The following is a 27,517-nucleotide window of genomic DNA, read 5'->3' on the forward strand; positions in this document are numbered from 1 at the left end:
AACTGCCTGGATGGAATAACAATTCACAGTACAATTCATTATCAACTTTCAGCACCAACTTTCAGCACCAACTTTTCAGGCAATGTTATCGTATGCTTGGTATGAATCAAAATTAATTCTATATATTAGATGTTCTTGATTCTGCAAGTGGATTTGCTTTGAATGTTTATATGACAAGTACTACTGATCAAGTTATTCAAAGTTAACTGAGGACATGTACAAGAGTAAATAGTGTATGGAGGTTCAACGCGATTAAATTTTTAATTCATTACTAATGCAAGTCATTTGCAAAATTGAAAAAAGAACAGCAGAATACATGTGGGAATCAAACACAGGTTCTCTGCTTCCCATGTAGATGCCTTAGACACTTCCCTTGCAGGTTCGTAAACGGCAGTCATAAAAGTTTCTTCCCTCAATTTCAAGGAGAATGTGTGTATGTGAACCCAGTATATTATTATGAAAAATGAATGTTCAGTTTTCAATTACCTATCAATTTTGTCAATCCTGAATTGACTGCAGGCCCTGAACTTTGGAGTGGTTTTCTAGAAAATGCAGATGTATCTCAGTCTCTTTTTTTTTTTTTTTTGATTTAGGGCACAAAAACAACTAAGGTCATAAGTGCCAATGTCATAACCTTAGAACACTAATAAAAAACGACTACATGTTAAGCCCAATTGATGGAAGGAAAAGAGCTACTAACAAGGATTCTCTCTTGGAGAAAGGTCCACAAAATACACCACAGAGACTGCGGAGGTGCCGAATCAAAGATTAATGTCCCCGCCATACTGCTGTGATGGATAAAAAGTAAAATGTGGTCGACAGCCCGCGCGTTGTTTGCTAAAACTGCCAATAATCAGACAGCAAACATACACTAGAAAGTATGCAGTTACAAAAGGGGCATTCGGTAAGGAAATGGCAAACCGTCAAGGGTTGACAACAATGAACAGAAAGAGACATCACCACTTAACAAATGGCAACGGCTAAAAAGACAAAGCCCAATATGCAACACAGTTAAAATTCTCTCTTTGCAGCGAGAGGGCCGAGAGGAGGTTGGTCAAGCCACTGGGAGAGGTTTAATTCCCCAGGGCTTGTTTCCACGAAGAGAAGAGCAATCGTGATGCCAAAGTGACATCACCTGCCAATAGACGGCAACATGGAGATCATCTGGAGGAATGGAAGAGCTAGCAGGCCGAGATAGGACTGCTGCCTTGGCAACAGCGTCAGCAGCATCATTTCCTACCATACAGATGTTACCAGGAACCTACATGAACATCACAGTGGCTCTCTCAACAGTGAACATGTGGAAGCTTTCTTGGACCCATTGCACTAAGGGATTAACTGTGTGCAGCGCACAGAGGCTAGAAGGCCACCAAGAGAATCAGAGCAAATGACACAATAAAAAGGCTGTGTCGCCGAATGTAATGGGTGGCCTGATAGAGGGCGTAAAGAGTTCTGCTATAAATACTGAGTAGAGTTCTGGAAGCCGATATCAAAAATGTCGATGCCAAAGATACAAGGCACACCCAACACGACAGTCAGTTTTAGAGCCTTCAGTGTGCACGAAGACGGTATTGCTAAGTTGTGTGCAGAGGTAAAGAAACTTACAAATATAGCTCAGAACTGGAGTAGTTTCCACAGGAAGTGAATGAAATCCAAGATGAACATGGGCCGCCGCACAAAGCCAAGGAGGTGAAGGGTTCACACCCATCAGGTAGTGAAGTTAAGTGCCGCAGCTGTAGCCATAAGTGAACCCCTGGAGGTAACAGAGAAGAAGGGCGCACCAAATACTCGTGGTCAAGGGAGTCATTGAAAAATAGTGCACAGAATAGGTGGCCAGGTGTAGTAGACAAATGGTAAGCAAGGAGGACATCAGACTGGTATTACAGTGGTAGTTTGGCAGCTTCTGCATAGAGACTCTCAACCTGGCTAGTGTAAAAGAAGCCAGTGGCCAAACTTATTCCACAGTGGTGGATAATATTAAGACTGAGTAAGATGGATGGACATGCAGAGGAATTAACGAAACACCCTCAGTCTAGTTTCAAATGGACAGGGGACCAGTATAAACAGAGGAGGGTTGTTCGATCTGCACCCCAGGAAGTACCATTGAGGGCACACAGGGCAATGAGGAACTGGTACAATGTGTAGCCAGGTAAACCACATGGGAGGACCAAGAAAGTTTTGCATCAAACATGAGTCCCAGGAATTTTGCAGTTTCAGTAAATGCAAGAGCAACAGGCTAAGGTGTAAAGACGGTGGAAAAAAGCTATTGTACTGCCAGAATTTCAAACAAACTGTTTTTTCAGTGAAAAAGTCAAAGCCATTGTCGATGCTCCACAAGTGAAGACAATTGAGACATCAGTGAAGAAGCCACTCAAGAAGACATGTCCATGGAGAACTGCAAGAGATCGAAAATTCGTCAACGAAAAGGGAGCCAGAGATGCCTGGCAGTAGACAGGCCATAATAGGGTTAATGTCTATAGCAAAGAGGACGACATTAAGATCAGGACCTTGAGGCATCCCATCCTCCAAGATAAAGGTGTCTGAAGTGGCTGAACCCAAACGTACCTTCAGGCCAGCTTAGAGTCTTCTATTTTAGGATATATACAAGTGACCTGCCAAATATCAGCCGAATCGGTTGACCATGTCTGAGCACTTCCCCTCAGTTCTATTTGCTGCAAAGTCTGCTATCCAAATGTAACCTGCACCAACACTCCATATAAATATATTATTTTTACTACACAATGATTGGAATTGTACTGAGAGCTTTAAACTGGATCCCTGCTGTTAGAGCCCTCTTTACGTACTGGAGCCACCTGAATTTTGCTTTGTCTCTAGTCACCTGCCTCATGTACTAGCTAACTGGAACAGTTGATACTAGAAGGGGAGCTAGCTCTTCAGAATTCCTAATTTACTTATTTTCTTATTAGATCTAGCACAATTTTCTCTATCAAGTGTCTGAGTTTTCTTTTAGTTTTACATTCTCTTATTTCTGATTTGTTATTTTTACAGTTGTGCAACAACTGAAACAAGAAACTTTTAGGATCTTTTTGGTAATGCAGTTGCAAAACTTTCTGACATTGGCAATTTTATTTGTTTTCCACATGGTATTCCAATCCATCATTGTACACATTATAAAGCAAATACATCAAAAAGTAACAATTTATATTTTGATGCTTACCATTTAAATGAGGCTCCTTTGCTGGCTTTGGACATTCTAGACGCTTCAGGAACTCGACACATTCATGTACTTTCTTCCTGCAGACTGGATCTATTTCTTTGTCACATTCGTAACACCTAGAAATTAAGTTTTTTTGTTAGTGTCAATATTTAAATGAGACGCTGATATTTTAATGCAATTTTTTTTTTTTTTTTTTTTTTAAACTTCTATTGACACCCTACTGATTCATATCTACTAAAGACTTCTGCAACCATGACCTGGCAGTCAACTGTCTTTTCAATGTGGTGCCTGTCAGAACCAAATCTGTTGTACATTGCCACCTCCAATTCTACTACTTGTCATTTGCAATTTTTAATATTTGAATCTTTCTGTTCTCCATGTTTGACACTCATCATCACGCTCATTCCACATGTGCCTATTCACACACCATTACTGTTAACCTCTCACCTATTTATCCAGTCACTTCCTCTGTAATCACATCTTACACCTTCTCCCCAATCCTCAGTAACTTCTTCCGCCCACCTAACAGCAAACACATGATATTTCACTGTTCCCAACACAACATAAGTGTTAGACTAACATAAGTGTAAATATGGATGTGCACAGGTGTGCAAATTTGTTCAGTACCGTAAAAATTTGGAAGCCAAGAAAATTTGCTCATCTAGTTGTATGCTAATACTTCTAACCACAAGATAAGCTGCATTAACTTGGTGAAAAATAGATTTTTTAAAAATTTTTTCTAGGACTGTATACATAGGTTAAAATTTGTGATGACAAAATTGTGTAAAAGATATAAATTCCTTTTTTCATCTAGGATGTATTTATTAGCAAACAATGATTAGCTGATTTTAGTTTTAAGCCATTTTTAAGTGGATGTGTAGTTATATTGAAATGGCTTAAGCAAAATCTGGGACTTGAATCTGGATCTCTCTCTCTCTCTCTCTCTCTCTCTCTCTCTCTCTCTCTCTCTCTGTGTGTGTGTGTGTGTGTGTGTGTGTGTGTGTGTGTGTGTGTGTGTGTGTGTGTGTGTGTGTTGGGGGGGGGGGGACGCCCGCACGCGTTGCGCGCGCACGCGCACGCACACGCACACGCACACACACACACACACACACACACACAAATTTCAACCAAACTTGTTAAGATTTTAGTACCCAGAGACAATCGATTATCATTATTTATGGGAATGGTGGCAGGAGTGGGAAAATAGTGACATGTAAAGCCTCTTTTACGTAAGAGTGAGTAGCAGTGAACACAACTGTACATACATTCGTAGACAGTTTACAGTGTTCATTACCACTCACTTATACCTGTCAATGATCATTTACATTGGAGGGAATGGCAGAGAACATAAAATATAGCGTATAGAATGCTAATACTACGAAATCTGCAAATTATTTATTTATTTTCAACTGCCTTATAGGTTTCACTTCATACAACACACAAGTTATAGCCACAATACAAATCTGGGGTATTCAGATACAAATATTTTGGATAGTAAGAGCGCTATTTTTGAGAAAACATGCAAAATGGCCTAAGGAAAGAAAAATGTAGGCAGCTGGGTTTTTATTCAAGTGTGAAATGCGTGGAGGTACTGCATTTATCACTAAATTGCACCTCCAGCCTTTATTAAGATAATTCTAAATCCCGGCACATATGTTGGTTGACACTTTTTGCTGGCTTCTATTGCAACAGAAGAAAATTTAAAAGCAGAGTACTAATTACTGATTACTGATTAGCAACACAACCTCAAGAAAAGTTAGTAATTATACAGATTTTTTAGCAACTGGAGACAGTTAAATTAATACCCTAACAGTTTCGTACTTTAATAGTAGGTACACCTCTGACAGTTCTGGATGTCTGCAGTAATATATACAATTTGCAAAGCACTTCAGGATTTTATTAAAATATGCATGAGGAAGACAATCTCAATAAAATACTATTAATAGAATAAACAATGGACAATCCAGGATGGAATGTAACATGTTATGAGAAGGAAAGTTGCTACTCACCATACAGCGAAGATGTTGAGTCGCAGATAGGCACAACAAAAAGACTTTCACACTTAAAGCTTTCTGCCAATGGCCTTCGTCAACAATACACACACACACACACACACACACACACACACACACACAGTACTTGATAAAATCTGCGATGTATTTTGTTGTAAGGGAGATAGAGAGAAAGCAATATTTATTTATTAGATAGTTCCAATAAAAGCTTCTAAAATAATAGTGATACATTTGTGATGTAATCGCAGCTACGTTGAATGTGAGCCGTGAGAATAATCAGAACTTTCATATATATTTAATTTCACATTAGTCACATGGAATTTATTATCTTTCTTATGCCCCCACTTTCATCTTTGAGTTCTTTGGTGACTTCTGATCAAGTATTCTATTTTCCTTACAGATTCTGTGCTGTGGGTCTCCTGGATGCCACAAGCATCTGTAACACATATTCTTCTTGTTAGCAACAAGATCAACACTAGCAGAAAATGGGTGAATACGTGAATGCGAACTAAACATGACCAAATGCTGTTTGCTCATGCTCACTCACTATTTACACCAAAAAGAATGCTAGTTTGCTTGAGTTACTCTGGTGTAAACTAGACTTGAGCACAAGCCTTGAACACATGGAGAAATTTCAAGGAAACTTGGTACATACATAACTCAGTACTTGGAGAAATATGCAGCTGATGAAAGATACACTCAGCAAATTTAATGTTGTGCAAAGGTCTGGACAAGTGACATGTAAAAATAATCGTTAACAAACTACATTATACCTGGATCAGAATAACAAAGTGATTGATAGTGAAGTACAGTTGAGTGTGGAACGGAGTGATGTTGCTCCTTAGTCGGTGAGTGCGCACGGATTATGGCTGTAACAGCAACAGCTGTGCAATTCCTTATTGGACTATCTTTTAATACCACCGTTAATGTGTGGTATTGAGTTCACTTTACAGGATCGTTATAGCCTTGTGGCTTAACAAAAGTACTTCCATGTATAAAATGTAAGGTAACGGGGATAATATGGAACTGTTTCAAGTAATTTAAAATTTAAAGCACAGCAGCAGAGATAATATGCTGGGCAAAATAGACCGGAAAATACTTGTTTTGTGTTTTGATGGGCGTTGTAGTTCCGTTGCATAGTGTATTGGTTTTCTTTTAATTGCAACAAATTATATAAGTGTGGTGATAATTTGTAAAATTATATAATATATTTAGATTTAAGTATTTAAATATTATAAAATATTGTAAATGAATTGTGGCCATGTTTAGCGATTATTTTGACTACTGTGGTGTCATGTGACCCGACTCAGGACTGTGGATATGAGCGGGAAAATTGGGGTCTTTTGGTCGTTGGCCGTTGTGGTGGGGAGTTGGGGGCGGAAAAGTGCCGCGAGTGCAAGCATGGACGCGAGTGTATGGGTGTGAGACAAACAGTGTACGAATTGCACCGATTATTGTTTGTGAACTTAAAAATGCATGGCCACAACGTTAAAGTGTTTATTTTGAATAAATAAGTTTCAATCTGAACGTGTATAGTTCAATACACTGCTCTTCAAAAGCCAGCCATATCTGACTCAATAATAGGAGCGCAAATGCAACCGTTTACTACCAACCCCCTTTGCAAACAGTGTACGAATTGCACCGATTATTGTTTGTGAACTTAAAAATGCATGGCCACAGCGTTAAAGTGTTTATTTTGAATAAATAAGTTTCAATCTGAACGTGTATAGTTCAATACACTGCTCTTCAAAAGCCAGCCATATCTGACTCAATAATAGGGGCGCAAATGCAACCGTTTACTACCAACCCCCTTTGCAGATGAGCCACGTGAAAAATAGGTAGTAAACGAGCCCGAGTTCAGTTGCAATTGGGGGCTCGTCCGGGATAGGACTTTCTTCCATATTCCATAGTATTTCGGAATCGGATGTCCGTCTGATGTTAGGCTTTTGAACAGTCAGTGTGGGGGTTCTGAGCTAAATCAGTGCATTAGCAGTACCGGAGTGTTTGTGGTGGACAAGATACGCGCTGCCACGTGGTTACGCTGATATACGGCCACCACAATTGTGAGGCAGTCATTTACACAGTCTGATGAGTCGACCACGTGTTGCCGCGGGTAAAACAGTTGTCCGTGTCGTGACCACGTGTTGCCGCGAGAAAAAACTGTCGCCCGTGCCACGTCCACGTGATGCTATGGGTAAAGCAGTCGAAGCTGTATCCACGTACTGCCGACGATCAACGCCATCGGCCGTGCCACCGACCAACACGACTACATGCTGCCAGGGGCCTACGCAATGTGTTCTTGCTCCTGATCGAGTTTGCTGTGTGTCCACGCCGCCAATTACGATTCATTGCATAGCTGTGCTGCGGAGCTCACTGCAGACGTTGCGTCACACGAGGATATAAAAGGTAAGTACAGCCAGCAGCTACATTGCAAAATTGTGTCCTTTCATTAGCCATGGCCGATGAGACGTGTGAATCTCAAAGTGAAGGCGAATAAGTGGATGTTAGGAGTAACTGTAGTAGTCCTAGTATGCCAAAAGACATAGGCTGGATACCAGGAAGTGACCTGAGTACATTTTTTGTAAAACTTACTAGTAAATAGGGAGAAATAGACTCGAAAATAGGGAACATAAAGACTGCAATAGTTGGAGAAATGGATTCAAAAATAGGGGATATGGAATTAAGGCTTAGTGATAAAATAAAGACAGTGAGTGAAAAATTTGGTCAGCTAGATCTCAAATTCACTCAAATTACAGATAAAGTCGAAAACACAGTTAAAATTGTCGAGGGAATTATTGAGAGAGTTGATGAGGTTGAAAGAGGCCTAGTAGCCAAGGTGGACACTGTGCAAAGTAATCTTGTGGGGCAGATTCAGTTACAGGAACAGAAATTCACATTATTTCAAAGACAAACAGAGGCAGACATTGAATCCATTAAGATAGGAGTGCTGGATTGCCATAAGGGAATTACTGATAATAAAAAGGAATTAGAAGGGGAAATAAATGTCTTGAGGGAAACAGTTAATACTGTGGCAGCATGGAATGGAAATTTATTGTTGGGATATCCTCTGGGGCATGGATTTCAGTCAAAACCTTTTAGTGGAGAGAATAAATACCATGCAGTTGGCTTTCTGGCTGCGTGTAAGGATAACTTTGTGACAGGGATGAGTGAGCAGGCAAAAATTAAATATGTTAAGAGGCAGTTGGAAGGGGGAGCTCAAACCTGGGCGAACCAAAATGATGATAAATTTTGTGATTTTAAAACCTTCGAAAACCTGTTCTTGAACAAATACTGGGAGCAGGCAAAACAATTAAGATTGCAAAACGATTTTTTGAATGGACCCAGTTACAAGAGTGGAAAGGAAAGTATGAGAGAGTTCTGTGTTAGAGAACTGAATACATTAAATCATCTAGATAGGCCACTGGGTATATTGACAGAAATATCTACACTAAAGAGAAGATTACCAGAGCATTTGCAATGGGATTTGATTCACAGTGCAACAGATTCAGTGGAAGAATTTCTTAATTTTGTGGATAATATGGACAGGGCATTGCGTTACAGACCTAAATACATGGAACATAGGGAGAGTGGAAGGTATCATGAAAGGGGAAACAGTATTAACTATGAATACAGTAATAATCATAACAGGTGGAGAGAAGATAGAAGTGATCAGAATAATCAGGATAGAGATTGGAGAAGCAGACCACAAAGATATAACAGAAATTTTGGGGGGAGAAGAGACAATTTTGATCACATGAGGAATCGGGCAGGTAGGTTAGAAAATTTGAAAAGGGAAATGGATAGGTTAAAGTTAGATATAGTGGGAATTAGTGAAGTTCGGTGGCAGGAGGAACAAGACTTCTGGTCAGGTGACTACAGGGTTATAAACACAAAGTCAAATAGGGGTAATGCAGGAGTAGGTTTAATAATGAATAGGAAAATAGGAACGCGGGTAAGCTACTACAAACAGCTTAGTGAACGCATTATTGTGGCCAAGATAGATACGAAGCCCACACCTACTATAGTACTACAAGTTTATATGCCAACTAGCTCTGCAGATGACGAAGAAATTGAAGAAATGTATGATGAAATAAAAGAAATTATTCAGATAGTGAAGGGAGACGAAAATTTAATAGTCATGGGTGACTGGAATTCGAGTGTATGAAAAGGGAGAGAAGGAAACGTAGTAGGTGAATATGGATTGGGGCTAAGAAATGAAAGAGGAAGCCGCCTGGTAGAATTTTGCACAGAGCACAACTTAATCATTGCTAACACTTGGTTTAAGAATCATGATAGAAGGTTGTATACATGGAAGAACCCTGGAGATACTAAAAGGTATCAGATAGATTATATAATGGTAAGACAGAGATTTAGGAACCAGGTTTTAAATTGTAAGACATTTCCAGGGGCAGATGTGGACTCTGACCACAATCTATTGGTTATGACCTGTAGATTAAAACTGAAGAAACTGCAAAAAGGTGGGAATTTAAGGAGATGGGACCTGGATAAACTGAAAGAACCAGAGGTTGTAAAGAGTTTCAGGGAGAGCATAAGGGAACAATTGACAGGAATGGGGGAAATAAATACAGTAGAAGAAGAATGGGTAGCTTTGAGGGATGAAGTAGTGAAGGCAGCAGAGGATCAAGTAGGTAAAAAGACGAGGGCTAGTAGAAATCCTTGGGTAACAGAAGAAATATTGAATTTAATTGATGAAAGGAGAAAATATAAAAATGCAGTAAATGAAGCAGGCAAAAAGGAATACAAACGTCTCAAAAATGAGATCGACAGGAAGTGCAAAATGGCTAAGCAGGGATGGCTAGAGGACAAATGTAAGGATGTAGAGGCTTATCTCACGAGGGGTAAGATAGATACTGCCTACAGGAAAATTAAAGAGACCTTTGGAGAAAAGAGAACCACTTGTATGAACATCAAGAGCTCAGATGGAAACCCAGTTCTAAGCAAAGAAGGGAAAGCAGAAAGGTGGAAGGAGTATATAGAGGGTCTATACAAGGGCGATGCACTTGAGGACAATATTATGGAAATGGAGGAGGATGTAGATGAAGATGAAATGGGAGATACGATACTGCGTGAAGAGTTTGACAGAGCACTGAAAGACCTGAGTCGAAACAAGGCCCCCGGAGTAGACAACATTCCATTGGAACTACTGATGGCCTTGGGAGAGCCAGTCCTGACAAAACTCTACCATCTGGTGAGCAAGATGTATGAAACAGGCGAAATACCCTCAGCCTTCAAAAAGAATATAATAATTCCAATCCCAAAGAAAGCAGGTGTTGACAGATGTGAGAATTACCGAACAATCAGTTTAATAAGCCACAGCTGCAAAATACTAACACGAATTCTTTACAGACGAATGGAAAAACTAGTAGAAGCCGACCTCGGGGAAGATCAGTTTGGATTCCGTAGAAATACTGGAACACGTGAGGCAATACTGACCTTACGACTTATCTTAGAAGAAAGATTAAGGAAAGGCAAACCTACGTTTCTAGCATTTGTAGATTTAGAGAAAGCTTTTGACAATGTTGACTGGAATACTCTCTTTCAAATTCTAAAGGTGGCAGGGGTAAAATACAGGGAGCGAAAGGCTATTTACAATTTGTGCAGAAACCAGATGGCAGTTATAAGAGTCGAGGGACATGAAAGGGAAGCAGTGGTTGGGAAGGGAGTAAGACAGGGTTGTAGCCTCTCCCCGATGTTATTCAATCTGTATATTGAGCAAGCAGTAAAGGAAACAAAAGAAAAATTCGGAATAGGTATTAAAATCCAGGGAGAAGAAATAAAAACCTTGAGGTTCGCCGATGACATTGTAATTCTGTCAGAGACAGCAAAGGACTTGCAAGAGCAGTTGAACGGAATGGATGGTGTCTTGAAGGGAGGATATAAGATGAACATCAACAAAAGCAAAACGAGGATAATGGAATGTAGTCGAATTAAGTCGGGTGATGTTGAGGGTATTAGATTAGGAAATGAGACACTTAAAGTAGTAAAGGAGTTTTGCTATTTAGGGAGCAAAATAACTGATGATGGTAGAAGTAGAGAGGATATAAAATGTAGACTGGCAATGGCAAGGAAAGCGTTTCTGAAGAAGAGAAATTTGTTAACATCGAATATAGATTTAAGTGTCAGGAAGTCATTTCTGAAAGTATTTGTATGGAGTGTAGCCATGTATGGAAGTGAAACATGGACGGTAAATAGTTTGGACAAGAAGAGAATAGAAGGTTTCGAAATGTGGTGCTACAGAAGAATGCTGAAGATTAGATGGGTAGATCACATAACTAATGAGGAGGTACTGAATAGGATTGGGGAGAAGAGGAGTTTGTGGCACAACTTGACCAGAAGAAGGGATCGGTTGGTAGGACATGTTCTGAGGCATCAAGGGATCACCAATTTAGTATTGGAGGGCAGCGTGGAGGGTAAAAATCGTAGGGGGAGACCAAGAGATGAATACACTAAGCAGATTCAGAAGGATGTAGGTTGCAGTAAGTACTGGGAGATGAAGAAGCTTGCACGGGATAGAGTAGCATGGAGAGCTGCATCAAACCAGTCTCAGGACTGAAGACCACAACAACAACAACGAGGAGTGATAGAGAAGGTATGAGAATAGGAATGCCAGATGCAAATGGACAGGGTAGGCAATCAAAAAACTAATTGATGCCTCACTTAAGGTCCGCAGGGGGGCTGGTAATTATGTGAACAGGGCCAGACAAGGACATGGTGGGATGAGTAATAAAGTCAGCAAGGAAAATAGGGAAATTGGGATATGTCATATGGATGCTGTCTCAGGAAATGAAAATCTATGGGGAGGTTTTAACAATTATAGAAATACAGATAAAAGGTATAAGAGGGAAAAAGGGAACAAGGCTAATATCAGCAATGAACAGTGTGAGTTTAACATTGATGACATGTTTAAAAGGGAAGAGAAATTACAAGCAGAGGAGGACAATATTGGTTTGTGTGCAGCAAAATTCATCGAAAGATCAGAGACATCATAAGGGGGAACACAAGTGGATATGGAATTAAGGCGCAATGTTCACAGTAATAATGGGTGTGATGAATGGGTAGCGATGACTATTGGAAATAGTATGGAGAATTGTGGAAAAGGTGAGGAGAGGGTTATTCAGTGTGATGTAAAGGCTAATATGAGTGGTGTATTTGACAATGTGGAAAATGCTAGTAAATTACCTACTAATAATGTTACTGTGCTTGTGGGTGTAGGTGTTAACTGTGGTAGTGATAATGACTTCAATGTGGATATGGAAATGTGTAATGATATGGAGTATGTTGCTGTAGGTTGCCCAGAAGATAAAATTGAAACCTATGTTTTCTTCACTGATGATGCAAGCCTGAAAGATGTTAATTGTAGATGGTTAGGAAAGGAAGAGGCTGATTATGATTTGAGTGATTGGGTGTCCTATGCAAAATTACATAAAGCTTTGATGCCTGAAGAATGGGATAAAATAAAATTTAAAATTGCCAGAAAATTGGAAGAATTAAGTGAAGAAGAGAATTTTGAGTTTGCTATTAAGGATCTGTTTGAAGGGGATACTGATGTATGTTTTGGAGAAAGACCTAAAGATATTTGCATTATGCAAGAGGAAAGCAGGAGTGAAGTAGAAAGAGATTTATTACAGGAATCAGGGCTGAACAGAGTAGAAATAGAGGTGATACAGCCAATAATTGATATCAATGTGGGAGGAGCTACAGATATAGCATTATTAGACTCTGGCTCAAGTTTATCTGCAATCTCTGAATCTTTCTGGCAGCAAATTAAAGGTTTAGGATTAATAGAATTACCAGTTACAGGAGTTAAATTTAAGACAGCAACTGGGACATGTAGCAAGCCCATCAGCAGGGAAGTATTACTGGAATTTAATAGTAATGAGTACTGTTTTGATATTAGTTGCTTTGTGGTGAAGGGTTTGGCATTGAATGTAATTTTGGGTATGGACTTCTTGTACAAATATGACTGTAGCATTTATGTAAAGGACAGAGTGGTAGAATTTGATGCTGGTGGAAATAGACGAAGAATAAAATTTAAAGGGGAATTAAAAGGAGGTGAGACAATTACTCATTTACAAAGGATAGAAGAGGTAGATGATGAAATGTGCACTGAACAGCAGATACATGACAAAGTAAATGAAATGGGACATTTAAATGAGAAACAAAAGGTGCAGCTTACAGATTTATTGTGTAAATATAAGCATGTGTTCTCCGACAGACCTGGAAAAGTCACAGATTTCAGTTATGTTTTGAGGGTATTGCCACATGAAGTGATAAGTGCCAAACCTTATCCTATAGCAATAGCTAATAGAGAGGCTTTAAGGGCAAGGATACAGATGATGATGAAGTGGGGCATTCTGGAAATGGGGAGGAGTGAGTATTGTAATCCAATAGTAGTGGTGAAAACGAGGGATGGTTCTGTAAGAATAGTATTGGATGCAAGAAAACTAAATAAAATAATAGTCAAAGAAAATAATCAGCCAGAGAACATGGATGAGCTGTTGCAAAAATTTTATAATGTTAAAATTCTGTCAAGTGTTGATTTGACTTCAGGGTTCTGGCAGGTGCAATTGGCTGAAGAGAGCAGAAAGTACACAGCTTTCTTATTTGAGGGCAGGACTTATATGTTTACAGTTGTGCCATTTGGTTTATCAATATCTGTAGCAGTTTTTGTAATGGTTTAAAGTCATGTGTTGGGTGATGAACTAATGAGAAAATTGACAGTGTATATAGATGGCATTTTGATTACGAGTAGCAATTGGCAAGAGCACTGCCAGCCGTTGGAGGATGTATTCAAGGCTATATCTAAAGGGGGGATGACCCTTAAGTTAAGTAAGTGTGAATTTTTTCAAGCAACATTACTATTTCTCGGTCATCAGTTAACTCCTGATGGCATTCTGCCCAATAAAGAGAAAATCAAGGCTATTGTTGACTGCAAGATGGCAACGAACAGGAAACAATTGAAATCATTTATAGGACTATGTTCATTCTACAGGAAGTACATAAGTGATTATAGCCTGAATACACCTAACTTATGTAGACTATTAAAGAAAAGTGTAACCTGGTGCTGGACATCTGAGTGTGACAGGGAATTTAAAGCCATCAAGAATAGCTTAAAAAATAGCAAAATTTCGTTCTATCCAGATTTGTCTTTCCCTTTCTGTATTGGGGCAGACAGCTCAGATTATGGGATAGGGACAGTGCTATTTCAGGAGAGGGTAGTAGATGGGAAGACCGAGCACAGGGCAATCGCTTTTGCAAGCAGAATGCTGTCCAAACATGAATTAATGTATGGTATCTCAGAGAAGGAACTTTTAGCCATAGTTTTTGAATTTTAGAAGTTCAGGATATATGTGGAAGGTAGGAAAGTGATTTTTACACAGACCATAAGGCTCTGAGCTATTTGCAAGAATGTAAGCTGTTAAATAATAGACTCATGAGATGGGCCCTGTTTCTGCAGCAGTTTAACTATGAGATAAAATATGTTAAAGGCACAGACAACAACGTGGCTGATGCCTTATCAAGGTTACCTTTCATTGGAGAAGAACATGAAGGGAATGGAGATGAGAAAGAACTACAGATATTATATATGAAAGGAGTGGGTGGAGAGAAGGAAATAGATCATCTGTAAGGACACGAGGAGACTTCAGAATGGGGGCCAAACCTTGAAGTTTATCAAAACAAACTTTGGAAGTAGAGAACATGAAAAAATAGCTAAATATTATAGAATTTACAAGGGTATTTTATTTAGACGAAGAAATTTGGACAAAGAGGAGTGGAAGGTATGTTTTCCAGATGAGCATATGGAAAAATTAATCAATTACATCCACCTTAGCCATGGGCATTATGGGGCTCAGAAATGTTTGGAAATACTGCAGGACTATGTTAGTTTTAACAACATGGCCAGGAGAGTAAAGAGACAGTTGGCTTCTTGTGACAAATGTCAAAAAGTGAAGTATAATACCATTGCAGTACAAGGAGAGATGCAGAATATTGTTCCTTAAAGAAATGGTGAACTGCTGGCTATTGATTTATTTGGGAGGCTGCCAACAGGTCGAGGGGGTGTAAAGTATGTTCTTTAAGCTGTTGATGTATTCTCAAAGTTTGTAAGGCTGTATCCAATGAAAAAGGCCACTAGCCAGAATATAATTACCAAGCTAGAGAAAGATTACTTTGTGAATATTATAAAACCAGAGAATGTTCTGTCTGATAATGGAGCACAATTTGTATCTAATGTGTGGGGGAAGTTTATGCAAAGATCTGGGATAAAGCATATAAGGATTTCAGTGTATCACCCTGCGGGAAACCCGGCTGAGAGGTATATGAGGGAGCTGGGTAGGCTATGTAGGACATATTGCAGTAAAAAGCATAGTCCTTGTGCAGAATACATAACTGTGTTTGAGGATCTTATGAACACAGTGAAGAGTTGTGCGACAGGATTCTCACCCTATGAGCTCATGAACGATATCAAGCCAGACAATCTAATAGCAGAACACACAGATAATTGGAGTATTATTTGTGTTACTGTGTGTGTTGTGATGCTACTGTTGGTGGTCAACAAACTTCATTACTGTATGTATTTGCAATAAGGGAATCTGTTGTCCAATGGATTTGCACAACTGGTGTGGGTGTGATAGAAGCCTTGTTGCAAGTCATACGGGAACTGAAACCTACTGTATATATATGGTCTCTATTTCTGTATAAATGTGTGGAGAGTATAGGAGGAAGGAAATCCGCAAATAGTTTGTTTAAAAAAAATAGTTGAGATTTTATTAAAATTTCTAATGTATCTGTGGCACCTGGTGTTGATACTGGTGCGTGGGGGTAGAATTGTTGCTGGGACAGTCATGTAGGGCAATCACTACATACGCAAATTGTAGAGGCATATGGGAAATAATTAACTTGCTTATTATGTCTCCATGAAGTGAGGGAAAGAACACTAATGGCTAAGTGGATAATTGTAAAAGTTTATGACCTTGGTGAGTTTGTTTGCCATTTATGATTGAATCTAGTTAGCCATGGAAATGGCATAAAAGAATGGGTTTCAAGATATTGCCAAATATTATGTGAAAATTTATATAGGAATTCATGGGGAAAAAAATTGAGCATATTTATGTACAGTGATATAGCTGTATGGATGCTTAAAAAATATAAGAATCTGCATCTGGGAATAAATTCTCTTGGTGCAGGGGGTAGAAGTGTCAGAGCTCCTGATCTGGGAACATTTGAAGGGTGAAATAGAATATATTTAACTATGCCATGTTCGTGTTTGATTTGTGTGCATGTTTGTCATTTGTACAAACCTCAATAAGAACTGATCAGTGAACACAGGATGTTCCAGGGAGGATTTGGATAGCCTGACTCCTGGGAAATGTGGGTCTACATGTCTAGGCAAGATTTATGAGGATTTGATTAAATTTTGATAGGATGGCTTGGCTAACGAGAGGAAGCACAGTACTGCTGGCTGACAAGTTTGGGAAGACTGTATTCCAATGCATAAACCCGTGAACACAAGGATCTGGTTACAACAACTTCGTGCAACTTAGAGAAACAACTGTGTAAAAATTGGAAGTGTTAATGTGCAGTGAGTGTGCAACCTACATATAGACTAACATGGGCATTTATATAAGTTTATTTGCATTTTGCCTGCCCAATCAGGCTCAATAGGAGACTATCTAATTGTATATTTGAGTTGGATACATTGTTGGATTATGTTTGTATGTTTTCTGATGACAGTACTTACACTGATTAACTCACCACTAGAACACTGCTCTACATGTTTTGGTGCCATTATAGTTATAATTGAAATGTTTAATATATAAAGTAGTATGGGTTCACTCCATTTGGTGCTGCTTCATGTTGCCATTACTAAGGTAATGTCTCCATGAAGTGGGGGTATGTAAGGTAAAAGGGGATAATATGGAACTGTTTCAAGTAATTTAAAATTTAAAGCACAGCAGCAGAGATAATATGCTGGGCAAAACAGACCGGAAAATACGTGTTTTGTGTTTTGATGGGTGTTGTAGTTCCGTTGCATAGTGTTTTGGTTTTCTTTTAATTGCAACGAATTATATAAGTGTGGTGATAATTTGTAAAATTATATAATATATTTAGATTTAAGTATTTAAATATTATAAAATATTGTAAACGAATTGTGGCCATGTTTAGCGATTATTTTGACTACTGTGGTGTCATGTGACCCGACTCAGGACTGTGGATATGAGCGGGAAAATCGGGGTCTTTTGGTCGTTGGCCATTGTGGTGGGGAGTTGGGGGCAGAAAAGTGCCGCGAGTGCAAGCATGGACGCGAGTGTATGGGTGTGAGACAAACAGTGTACGAATTGCACCGATTATTGTTTGTGAACTTAAAAATGCATGGCCACAATGTTAAAGTGTTTATTTTGAATAAATAAGTTTCAATCTGAACGTGTATAGTTCAATTCACTGCTCTTCAAAAGCCAGCCATATCTGACTCAATAATAGGGGCGCAAATGCAACCGTTTACTACCAACCCCCTTTGCAGATGAGCCACGTGAAAAATAGGTAGTAAACGAGCCCGAGTTCAGTTGCAAAAATGACAATGTGTCCCTAGAACTTGTATAGCTCAACAAAAGAAGCAGGAAGCGCACTGATTTTACAATAACCAGAATGAATCATGTTCAGTTGTCATATTCGATATGTAAGGGGTGTTAAAATGGATCTGAATCATTCATGCAAATACAATAATTAACAATATTGAAATAACATAAACTGCTTGAGTACTTACCAATCACTGTAGCATGCACGTATAGTTTTATACTCGTGCAGAGGATTATTCCTTAATAATGAGAAGATTTATTGTGCAACTGCAGTACACGCCATTTGGTCAAAAATAGGAAATACAAACACAAAAAAAAAGATTAATTAAGCCAGAGAGTAAATGCCACCAACTACAGAATCACTTTCTTCCTTGACACTGTCATTATGTGACATCTGGTCCATTGGCGAGCCACTGGAGTTGCCCAAGGATATAATTATATTTTCAATATACCCTCTACACTCCCTTCACTTTTCCATGTTTCTTTAAAAACAGCGTCTGTGTGACAACATTTCTCCACTTCTCTGGCATTATTTGCGCCACTGCATCATGTTGAAAAGAGTCCAAGTTTGTTATGCATGTTTCTGTCTTCGTCCTCTTTGCATGTGTGTGCAGTTTAGATGAACCAGCTCTTCCCCCTTCTGCACAGTATTTCTCCTTCCAAATTTTGACGGCAGTATTTTTGTATATCTTCAAGCCGTCTGCAGTTCCTTCAACTACCTTCGTTAGAGGCAATACAAGCCAGGATGTTAGAGGCATATATTTCAGTAAAGTACGTATCATGATGGATGTTTTCAATTATTCTTCAAGCCATATCTTGTACCCGGCTATGTGGATATTGTACTGTGAAAAAATTAATCGCAAAAATTTCCTTGGGCCCTTTTGTACGTATTAACTCTTTCATGTGTACAGGTAACATAGACAAAGCATCAAGTACAATATTTTCAGAACATTTCATTTATTGTATTTTAATGTCATAGTCCTGTACAAACAGCATCCACCACAGTAATCAACTATGCAATAATCGACTGCTCATTAAAAAGGATAAAGCTTGGTGATCCGTATATAAATGTATTTCTGACCCCCTTATTAGTGTTTGGAATGTCTGAATACCCCATAATAGTTCCTTTTCTGTGGCTGTAAAGTTTAATTCATGTTTGTCGAGACTCCGGCTAGCAAAAGCTATAGATCTGTGATCTGTACTTTCCAGACCCCACTCTCCTTGGAAAAGTTCTGCTGCTATACCATAGTCGGGTGTATCTGCTGAAATTTTAAATGGCTCACCCGTAACCGGATAGTGTAATATGGGTGATTCGACTAGTGCTCTTTTTACATTTTCAAACACATAATTGGTCTCTTGGTCCCAAACCCACAGTATTCCCTTCCTTAATAAATGTTTCTCGAGTCTTTTAGCTCTTGACTTCATATATACCATCTACAGCACCCGGCCATTCCAATAAATCCCTTCAATTGTCTTATGTTTCTAGGGGGTGGACACTCCTTAATGGCCTTTATATGTTCCAGATCTGGTCTAATTCCTTGCACTCCTATGATATGCCCCAAAAACTTAAGCTCTTGCCATGCAAAGTGTGATTTAGACAATTTTACTGTAATACCTTTTTCTTCAAACCTTTTCAGAGTTTTACTCAAGGTCAGGCAATGCTCTTCCCAAGTAGATGAGATTTCGAATATATCATCTACATATATCACTAAAACCTTTAACAATTCCCTTCCTAACGCCTCGTCCAGTGCCCGTATAAACACAGATACTGAGATATTTAGCCCGAATGGCAACATATTAAAATGATACGATTTCCCATCAAATAGAAACACTGTATCTTTCTTTGATTCAGGATGTATCCGAATTTGCCAATATCCCAATATCCAGCAGTCAGGTCCATCGTGCTAAAATACTGTGCTTTCTCAAATTTGGACAATAATTCATCGATGTTAATGCGTGTGTCTCGTTCTGTCTCTATATGCTTATTCAAAGTACGAGCATCTAGTACTAACCGCACATCTCCTGCAGCCTTTTTTACTACTACCAAGGGGTTATTCATGACGCTAGTACTACATTCTACTACAAGGGGCGTTTGAAAAGTCCATGCAAAGTCCGAGTGATGGCACCACCGGCGCATATCGAGGTCATGTTTAGGTAGTAGCATCTTTGGAAAGAACGCACACCAAGTTTCAGCCATATTGGTCAATTTCTTTGTGTTTGGCATTCGTGTGAATCAAGGAAGTCGAGTGATTGTCAAAAAATGGACGAAAAAGATTTTCATGTCGTGATGAAACATTAGTTTATGAAAGATAAAATGCCTCAGGAGACTAAAGAGAAGCTTGATAAACATTATGGTGACTCAGCACCTTCGATTAGAACAGTTTATAATTGGTTTCAAAATTTTCAGAGTGGCCACATGGGCACAAGTGATGCTGAACGTTCTGGACACCCTGTGCAGGTTACAACTCCAGAAATCACTGATAAAATCCATTATATGGTAATGGATGACAGAAGAGTTAATGGGTACATAATATTTTGCATAAACGTTTGCACATGAGATGGGTTCCATGATTGCTCACGCTTGACCAAAAACGGAATCGTGTGAAGTGTTGCAAGAATGGTTTGCAGTTGTTCAGGAAGAATCCGCAGGACTTTAAGCGTCGTTTCATTACTGTGGATGAAACATGGATGCATTACTATACTCCTGAGACCAAACAATAATCTAAACAATGAGTTACCAAGGGAGAATCTGCACCAAAAAAGGCAAAGACCATTCTTTCGGCCGGAAAGATTATGGCGACTCTTTTGGGGTTCACAACAGATAATCCTCATTGACTCTCTGGAAAAGGGTAAAACTATTACAGGTAAATATTAATCATCGTTAATGGACCATTTGAAAGCTGAGGTGCAAGAAAAACACCAGCAATTTGACTGCAAAAAAGTCCTTTTCCATCACGACAATGCACCAGCGCACAGCTCAGCAGTTGTGGTCACAAAATTAATGGAAATAGGATTCCAACTCATTTCACATCCCCCTGTTCTCCATACTTGGCTCCTTCGGACTATTATTTGTTCCCTTATTTGAAGAAATGGCTGGCGGGACAAATATTTTATTCAAACGAGGAGGTGATTGCAGCAACTCATAGCTATCTTGCAGACAAAATGGATTACTATCTTTTAAATTTACATACATAGTCACTACTACTACCCGGACTATCAGAAAATACCATTTCATGTTCCACTAGAATTTTAGATAAATCTAATTTTTGTTCACTGGTTAATATTGGCAATTCGTTTATTTTGTTTTGTGTGTCAGCAAGGTGTGATACGTGACTTGCGTTATCAATCACTGGTGACAATCTTGCTGTAGCAGTTAGTCTCAGACATCGACTCTTAGTTGTTTGTTTACTAATATAGCTATCCGTTACAAACTTCACACAATATTTGTAGTCACCTTTTCCAAAACAAAGAAGATTCTCCTCAAAATTCAATATGATGTTAAATTCTGATACCCAGTCTAAGCCAAATAACACATCCCTATTGATATTTTCTACTACTAAGAGTGTCTGATGAAATGGGATATTCCCAATGTTGCAGTTCACCTGGGTCTCATGTTTTACAACTTTGCTCTTTGTTCCAGTAATACCAACTATATACACCCCCGTTACTGGTAATACCGGTAAGTGATATTTCGTTCATAGTGTGTGAAAGAAAACGCTAGAAATAAGTGACACTTCACAACCGGAATCTATAAATATATTAATGTCTCTACTTTTCCTATTATTATTGGTTGTGGATTAATGACAGTTAAGCTCGGTTCTTCCAGTAACAACCATTCTCTTGTTGGTATTTTATGCATGAAATTAACATACCTATTATAAACCAGGCCTCCTAATGTATTTCTAAGACTTGGGCCCCGGCCCTAGATCCAGATCGCTCTATGTTAAATTGGCCTCATGTCTCTTCAAATTGCTATTATTGTTATTACTACCCATTCTGAAATTCTGATTTTCACTTTGATGCATGTTCTCGTTGTGGTCTTTGTTTAAGGCATCAAGTGTGTCTTTAAAGGATAATAATTCTTCTACGGTTTTCCACCCACTACATAATATATCCTTCCTTGCATATATGGGTAAACGTCTTATTAAAATTCGCACCAACCCTTCTTCCATGGGCTTATCTAAGTGCTCTCATTAAATGACAGTCAAAATACTTTCGCATCATACCCCACGAACTGTTGTTATACTTTGGGTCCCAAAAGCTGGATATTAGTTTTTCCTGGGTGCATGCTGACCAATACTTCTCCTTAAACTTTTTCTGGAAGTCAGCCAAAGACAAAAAATTCTCTACGTTCACTGTGCCCCACTCTGAAGCTTCTCCTAAAAGGTACCCCAACGCAAATTCAATCTTTGTTGAATCTTCCCAGTTTTTCGGCAAGGCGCGATTAAACCATTTCAGAAAATGAGTAGGATGTACTTCCCCGCCTGGCTTAAACTTTGGAAACTGTCTTGATAGTCCAGAATTTGCCCCTTATTGAAGGTCGGTCTTTACCTCACTGATTAACACCATGTTAGGGGAAGTCACCTTCTTGTCTACCGCATCCTGGATAAGTTTGAATTCTTTCCATAAATTATCTATGGCTCTCTTAGTATCATTAAGTTCTGAAGCTAAATTTGAAGAAACATTGTCGGGAGTTACCCTCTCGGCAACTTTTCAGTCGATTATTTCCTCTACCTGTTCCTCCAGATTACTTATATTTACTATTGTCTGAAGTGGCTAGTTTCCTGTTTAACATTTCGTTCCAAGTCATCTACTCGAATGCTTATGACTGCAATTTGCAATTGGACCATAGGTATTAATTTATCCTGTTTGTCCAAACTCTCCTTTAAGGTGTGCAACCTATGCTTTACAGCATCGAATGCAACAGTGCATACGCTTTGAAATGATCCTAGCTTTTCGTAAACTTCAGTTTCTACATTATTACATTTATCTACAATATCAAATTCTAGTTTTTTAGCTAAGTCCTGAAATTGGTTATTCTGTGCCTGACTAAAGTCAGTGAACAGTTGGTTTACATGGATAGTCAGGAAATTACTTAATTCATTCTTTAAATCTAACTGCAAACTCTCCACTTCATAATTTAAGGCATTCAACTTAGCATTTAAAACCTCACCCTGTGCTTCTAGTTTTTCACTTAAAGTAGCACTTAGTTCCTTTCTTATAGCAGCTGAATCCGCCTTCTGTTCATCTCATCTATCATTTAACTGAGTATTTACTGAGTCTTAAATTAGACTTAGTTCTTGTCTTAAAGTAGCTGAACTTGAACTCTGCGCGTCTAATCTAGAATTTAATTGTAAACTCTGAGCTTCTAGATTTTTACTTAAAGTAGTAATCTGGGCGCTTTGAGCTTTGATTACATTCACTACTTCCGACCAGTCTGGCATTTCCCTAGTCACTCTAATAGCTGTGGCTGGTTCTGCTAGTTGCTGTTCTTGATCCATATTCTTTCTACTTTTGGATAAAGTTATCATTAAAAAAAAAAATTCACCTCTGAGTAATAACTATGCCTGCCCGGTTAGTCGTGTGGTATGTCGGCGTTGCTGCACAAACAAGGTCACCATGCAGGCGTACACCACCATTACTCTACCGCGCAAACATAGGGGTTACACTCATCTGGTATAAGACATACCCTGGAGGGGTCCACCGGGGGCCGAACCGCACAATAACCCTGAAAGAGTGGTTCAGTGTGGGGCGGCAGAGGGGTGAAGTGGACTGCGGTAGTCGCTGTAGGGTTGTGGACCACTGCGGCTGCGGCAGGGATGGTCCCTCTCTGTCATTTCTAGACCCCCGGTTAACAAACAATACAATACAATAATAAATATACTAACAGTCTATTATTGAACAGTGTCCTTAACTTCACACTCAATTGTCTTTCACACACAGTTTTAGGCTGCGTCAGTGAGCAGGTGTGGACTCAGCGCCGGTGAACAACACAGGCGCTGGCAGCGTCAAAGGTTGGTTTCAGCAACAGTGTCAGTGAACGGATTTGTAGTCAGCACCGATGAGCAGCAGCTGGCGTCGTTGGCGAAAGTTGATGGTTACAGGGTCCACGCCCCCACAATGTGTGCGAGTGCTGCTTACTCCCCACACTGGATCTTCATCGTCGAATAGTTTTCGTCATAACTCTTCTTAGTCTAAACTGTTGAAACTTTCCTTGCATGGTATTTATTAATTTTCACTCCTTTTTGCCGTTTATGCAGAATCCAACTCTGTGAACCATTTCCCTATCTTGTTTCTAATGGTTGCTATGGCAACTCACAATATCCTTTTATCTTGATTTCGTTTCGAAATTCCTCTTTCTTCGAGTCCTGATCACGTCAGTCGCCACGTTCTAACGGTTTCGGCGACAAGAGAAGTGGTGCAAAGCTGGATCGCTAACTTCATACTCCTCTTACTACAGTTGACTGACTTGAAACTTTCAGCCGATCCTCTTCTCTGGATATGCGGCTGAAATCTATCTCCACAACTTCTTCTCCGAAGAAATAATGCTGGTTAGATGAAATAACAAATATTCTCTCTCTCCCTGGAAATAACTCTGTAACCTCATACTTTCAGTTCAGTTCAGGTATATTTTTTTCTCCACAAGTTTCACATAAACATACAAGTTTTTGTAAGTCAACTATGACGACTCCCATTAGACACAATTAAACATAATCACAATTGCCTGGTTTTAACAACCAAATAATTTATAGAAGTCCCCTGTGTCTTGCCTTGTTTAGAGCTAAGATATGAAGTTAGTTAAAAGTCTATATTCAAATGTTCGTTTTTAACAACAATCACATATCACATTCACTAACACAGCAAAGAGTAGCATTTAATTACTCCGTGTCCTCTCCTACAGCATCTGTGGCGCTTGCGGCAAACACTTGTCAGTGCCGTTCATCTTTTGCAGCTCCTGTCTTCCCTCAATCAACATCCTGTACACACAGACATGTGTTGTGCAGTAAATGGGCTCTCTCTCACACTTATCTTTAAAATATCGCATGTTCCAGGAGGCAGAAGGTCGAGTGGTTCCAGAATTTACGTGTAAATTCTCGAAGCACTACAATATTCTCACACATTGTTCATCTTGCATAAAAGGAAATTTACTTTGAAAGTAACGCTTTTCAAACCACCATTCAGAATTTTTCCCATGACCTGTTAGAAATAGGTTTGTTCCAGCAGTTGCCAGAGTGCGCCAGATAACAGGCATCACTGCGCTTGCGCACTTACAATGACGTAGGAAGCCTGTATGTTCGTACGTGTAAAACATTAAAAGATCTTACATTATGTCATAAAAGAAACAAGACATCAGAGGATAATCCGATAGTATCAGAATTTTGTGAAGCATACTAAAATGCATAAATTGGCTTAAAGTGCACATTGGTATGTCCAGATTCCCAATGAAGTAGGCTGGTTTTCTGGAAGTAAATTTTCTTCAAGTATCAGTACTGTATTATATCGTTTGGTTCCTTATTATGGAATAACGCCCTACGTGCTAGAAGATGAAAATATGCATTGTTTGGTTCCTTATTATGGAATAACGCCCTACGTGCTAGAAGATGAAAATGTGCACTAGAAATGCAGCAAACAGTTGAAACTAGCCAGTAGTGTGGAATGAAACACTTCATTTCAAATAAATTGACTGCCTCAGTGGAAAAGATTAATGAAAGCCAAATTTCCGTAGCAAACCGGCCAAGAAAACTTCAGTGTTCTACAAGGTGGTTAATGCTAATAATACATTTTAGCCTTCCGTAGTTGTGTGGACGTATTTTAATTCATTCGATAGCTCAAGGACACAGAAACCCATGCTGTTTTTATTTGATGTGAGAGCATTAAACGAAGAGGAAACAGCAAAACAGCAAAATCACGAAACGTAAATATGGGTCACATGGAGACTACCCACCTCCCCACTACAACTCAGATTGTCTGCGCATCACCCCCGGATTTACGATATTCCCCCTCCCCCCCTCCTCTCCGGCCCTAAGCAGTTGAAATAGGACTTTCCAAAAAATATGTACATTTTGTAGCACACATCTTTCTGAAGAGTCTGATACATAAAACAAATATATGTTCGAGGAAATGTAAGATATGTTATTTGGTTTTAAGTGTGCCAAAGTGCAGCGCCATGCCTCTTCACACAGTATTCTTCTATTGTATGTCACTGAATTTCACTATGCGGAATTCAAACGCATATATTTCGTAATGGATGCCATTAAACTACATTCAGGGCAGGTTTGACATCCTACCGCTCTTTAAAAAAAGCTCGCAATTACTACTGGATAGGATTATTTGTAGCTGGGAGAACAAGAGCTCTTCAGAAATTTTGCAGACTTCATTGCCTACTAGCTCGTAACTTGGTGTTTCGTGTGACATAAAATTAGATAAAGGATACATAAACCAGTACAAGACAAGAGACCAGCAAGACAGTAGACATTTCTTCAATCCTTAGGTCCTAGTACAATAGACATTTCTTCAATCCTTAGGTCCTAGTAATTTTTTCTCTATACTCTTGCTACAGCTTTACATGGGGTGCTTTCCTTTCTGCAAAAGAATATATGACCTCATCAAAGTTTGTCAACTTTTGCTACATCAAAAATCGAAATGTCATTGTCTAATAGTGAGGTAGCTGTCAATACAAATAGAACCCAAGACTCACATGGTTTCTCAATCTGATTATGTTTATTTTGTCACTGTCTGCTAGATAAAACAAAATAGGCCTTTCTAATATTGCAGCCACTGTAACATACAGCAAATAAACGAGACTGTTTTGGCACATATGGTCATTTTTATAACACAGCAGAATATAATTCACAAAGTACCAATATCAAATGCCTAATATGCCTGGTGCAGTTTGGGACCCCCCCGTCCCCTAGATCGAAGCCTGCTGCGTATGGGTGAATCTGGCAGCTTGGGCGCGCCACTAAAATTTTTCCGGGTAGCATCTGACTGCTTGCTGCTACTGCTTCCACAGCTAACAGCCGCACTTAAGTTTTATTTCCATTTTTTCTCTCGTTCATGTTTCATTGCTGCAGTATTATTCTGAAGTATCGAGGTACAGCAATTTCCTTTTTGTGTTCTTACCAGTTATAATCAAAAAAATTCAATTGGGAACTAAAATAATGAAAAATTTCCAGAATTCTAAGAAATTCCCGTTTTTTTTCACAGTTTTTTCGCAGATGAAAAAATTCCCGGGTTTTTCCAGGATCTCCCTGTTGTCCCGGGTCACATACACCCCAGGAGTACTCTGATTGGACGAAGCCATCTCCAACATGTGAATTACCAACTATCAAGTACTTTTAATCAAACTATAGGGGTATTTTACTCCCAACTGACAGTAATATTTTTCCTTAGTAAGCCACATACTTTCTTAGTTTGGCTGAAATTTCTACAGGCTTTCTTTATAATAGTAAGACACAGATCAACCAAGTTCATTTTTACACAATAGATAGAATTCATACCTTTTCCTATATTATATAAGGTCTGGATTTAAAAAATTAGCAGGTGTTAACTCACCAAACCTAACCATAGACACGGCCACTGCAGGAACTAACTTGATCACATGGTTTACTATTAACCTCATTAATAATATTATTGAAAGGGTAGATTGTTACGATAGAGAGGAGACATGGCATTGCAGACAGGCACAATGAAAAGACTGCTATACATTTAAGTTTTCAGTCAAAACTCCT

The 27,517-nt window shown here is 39.1% G+C and overlaps 1 protein-coding gene across 6 annotated transcripts in view; it reads right to left on the reverse strand.

Annotated features, from left to right (window-relative positions):
- LOC126235873 (ubiquitin carboxyl-terminal hydrolase 45) overlaps positions 1-27,517 on the reverse strand; it is a 165,624-nt gene that overhangs the window by 109,698 nt on the left and 28,409 nt on the right. For all 6 annotated transcript variants that reach the window (XM_049944778.1, XM_049944780.1, XM_049944777.1 and 3 more), the window contains exon 5: positions 3,179-3,294. In XM_049944778.1, the coding sequence (XP_049800735.1) occupies positions 3,179-3,294 (116 nt within the window). The remainder of the gene's footprint in view (positions 1-3,178; positions 3,295-27,517) is intronic.

Source organism: Schistocerca nitens, chromosome 2 (genome assembly GCF_023898315.1).
Source record: "Schistocerca nitens isolate TAMUIC-IGC-003100 chromosome 2, iqSchNite1.1, whole genome shotgun sequence".
NCBI lineage: Eukaryota > Metazoa > Arthropoda > Insecta > Orthoptera > Acrididae > Schistocerca > Schistocerca nitens.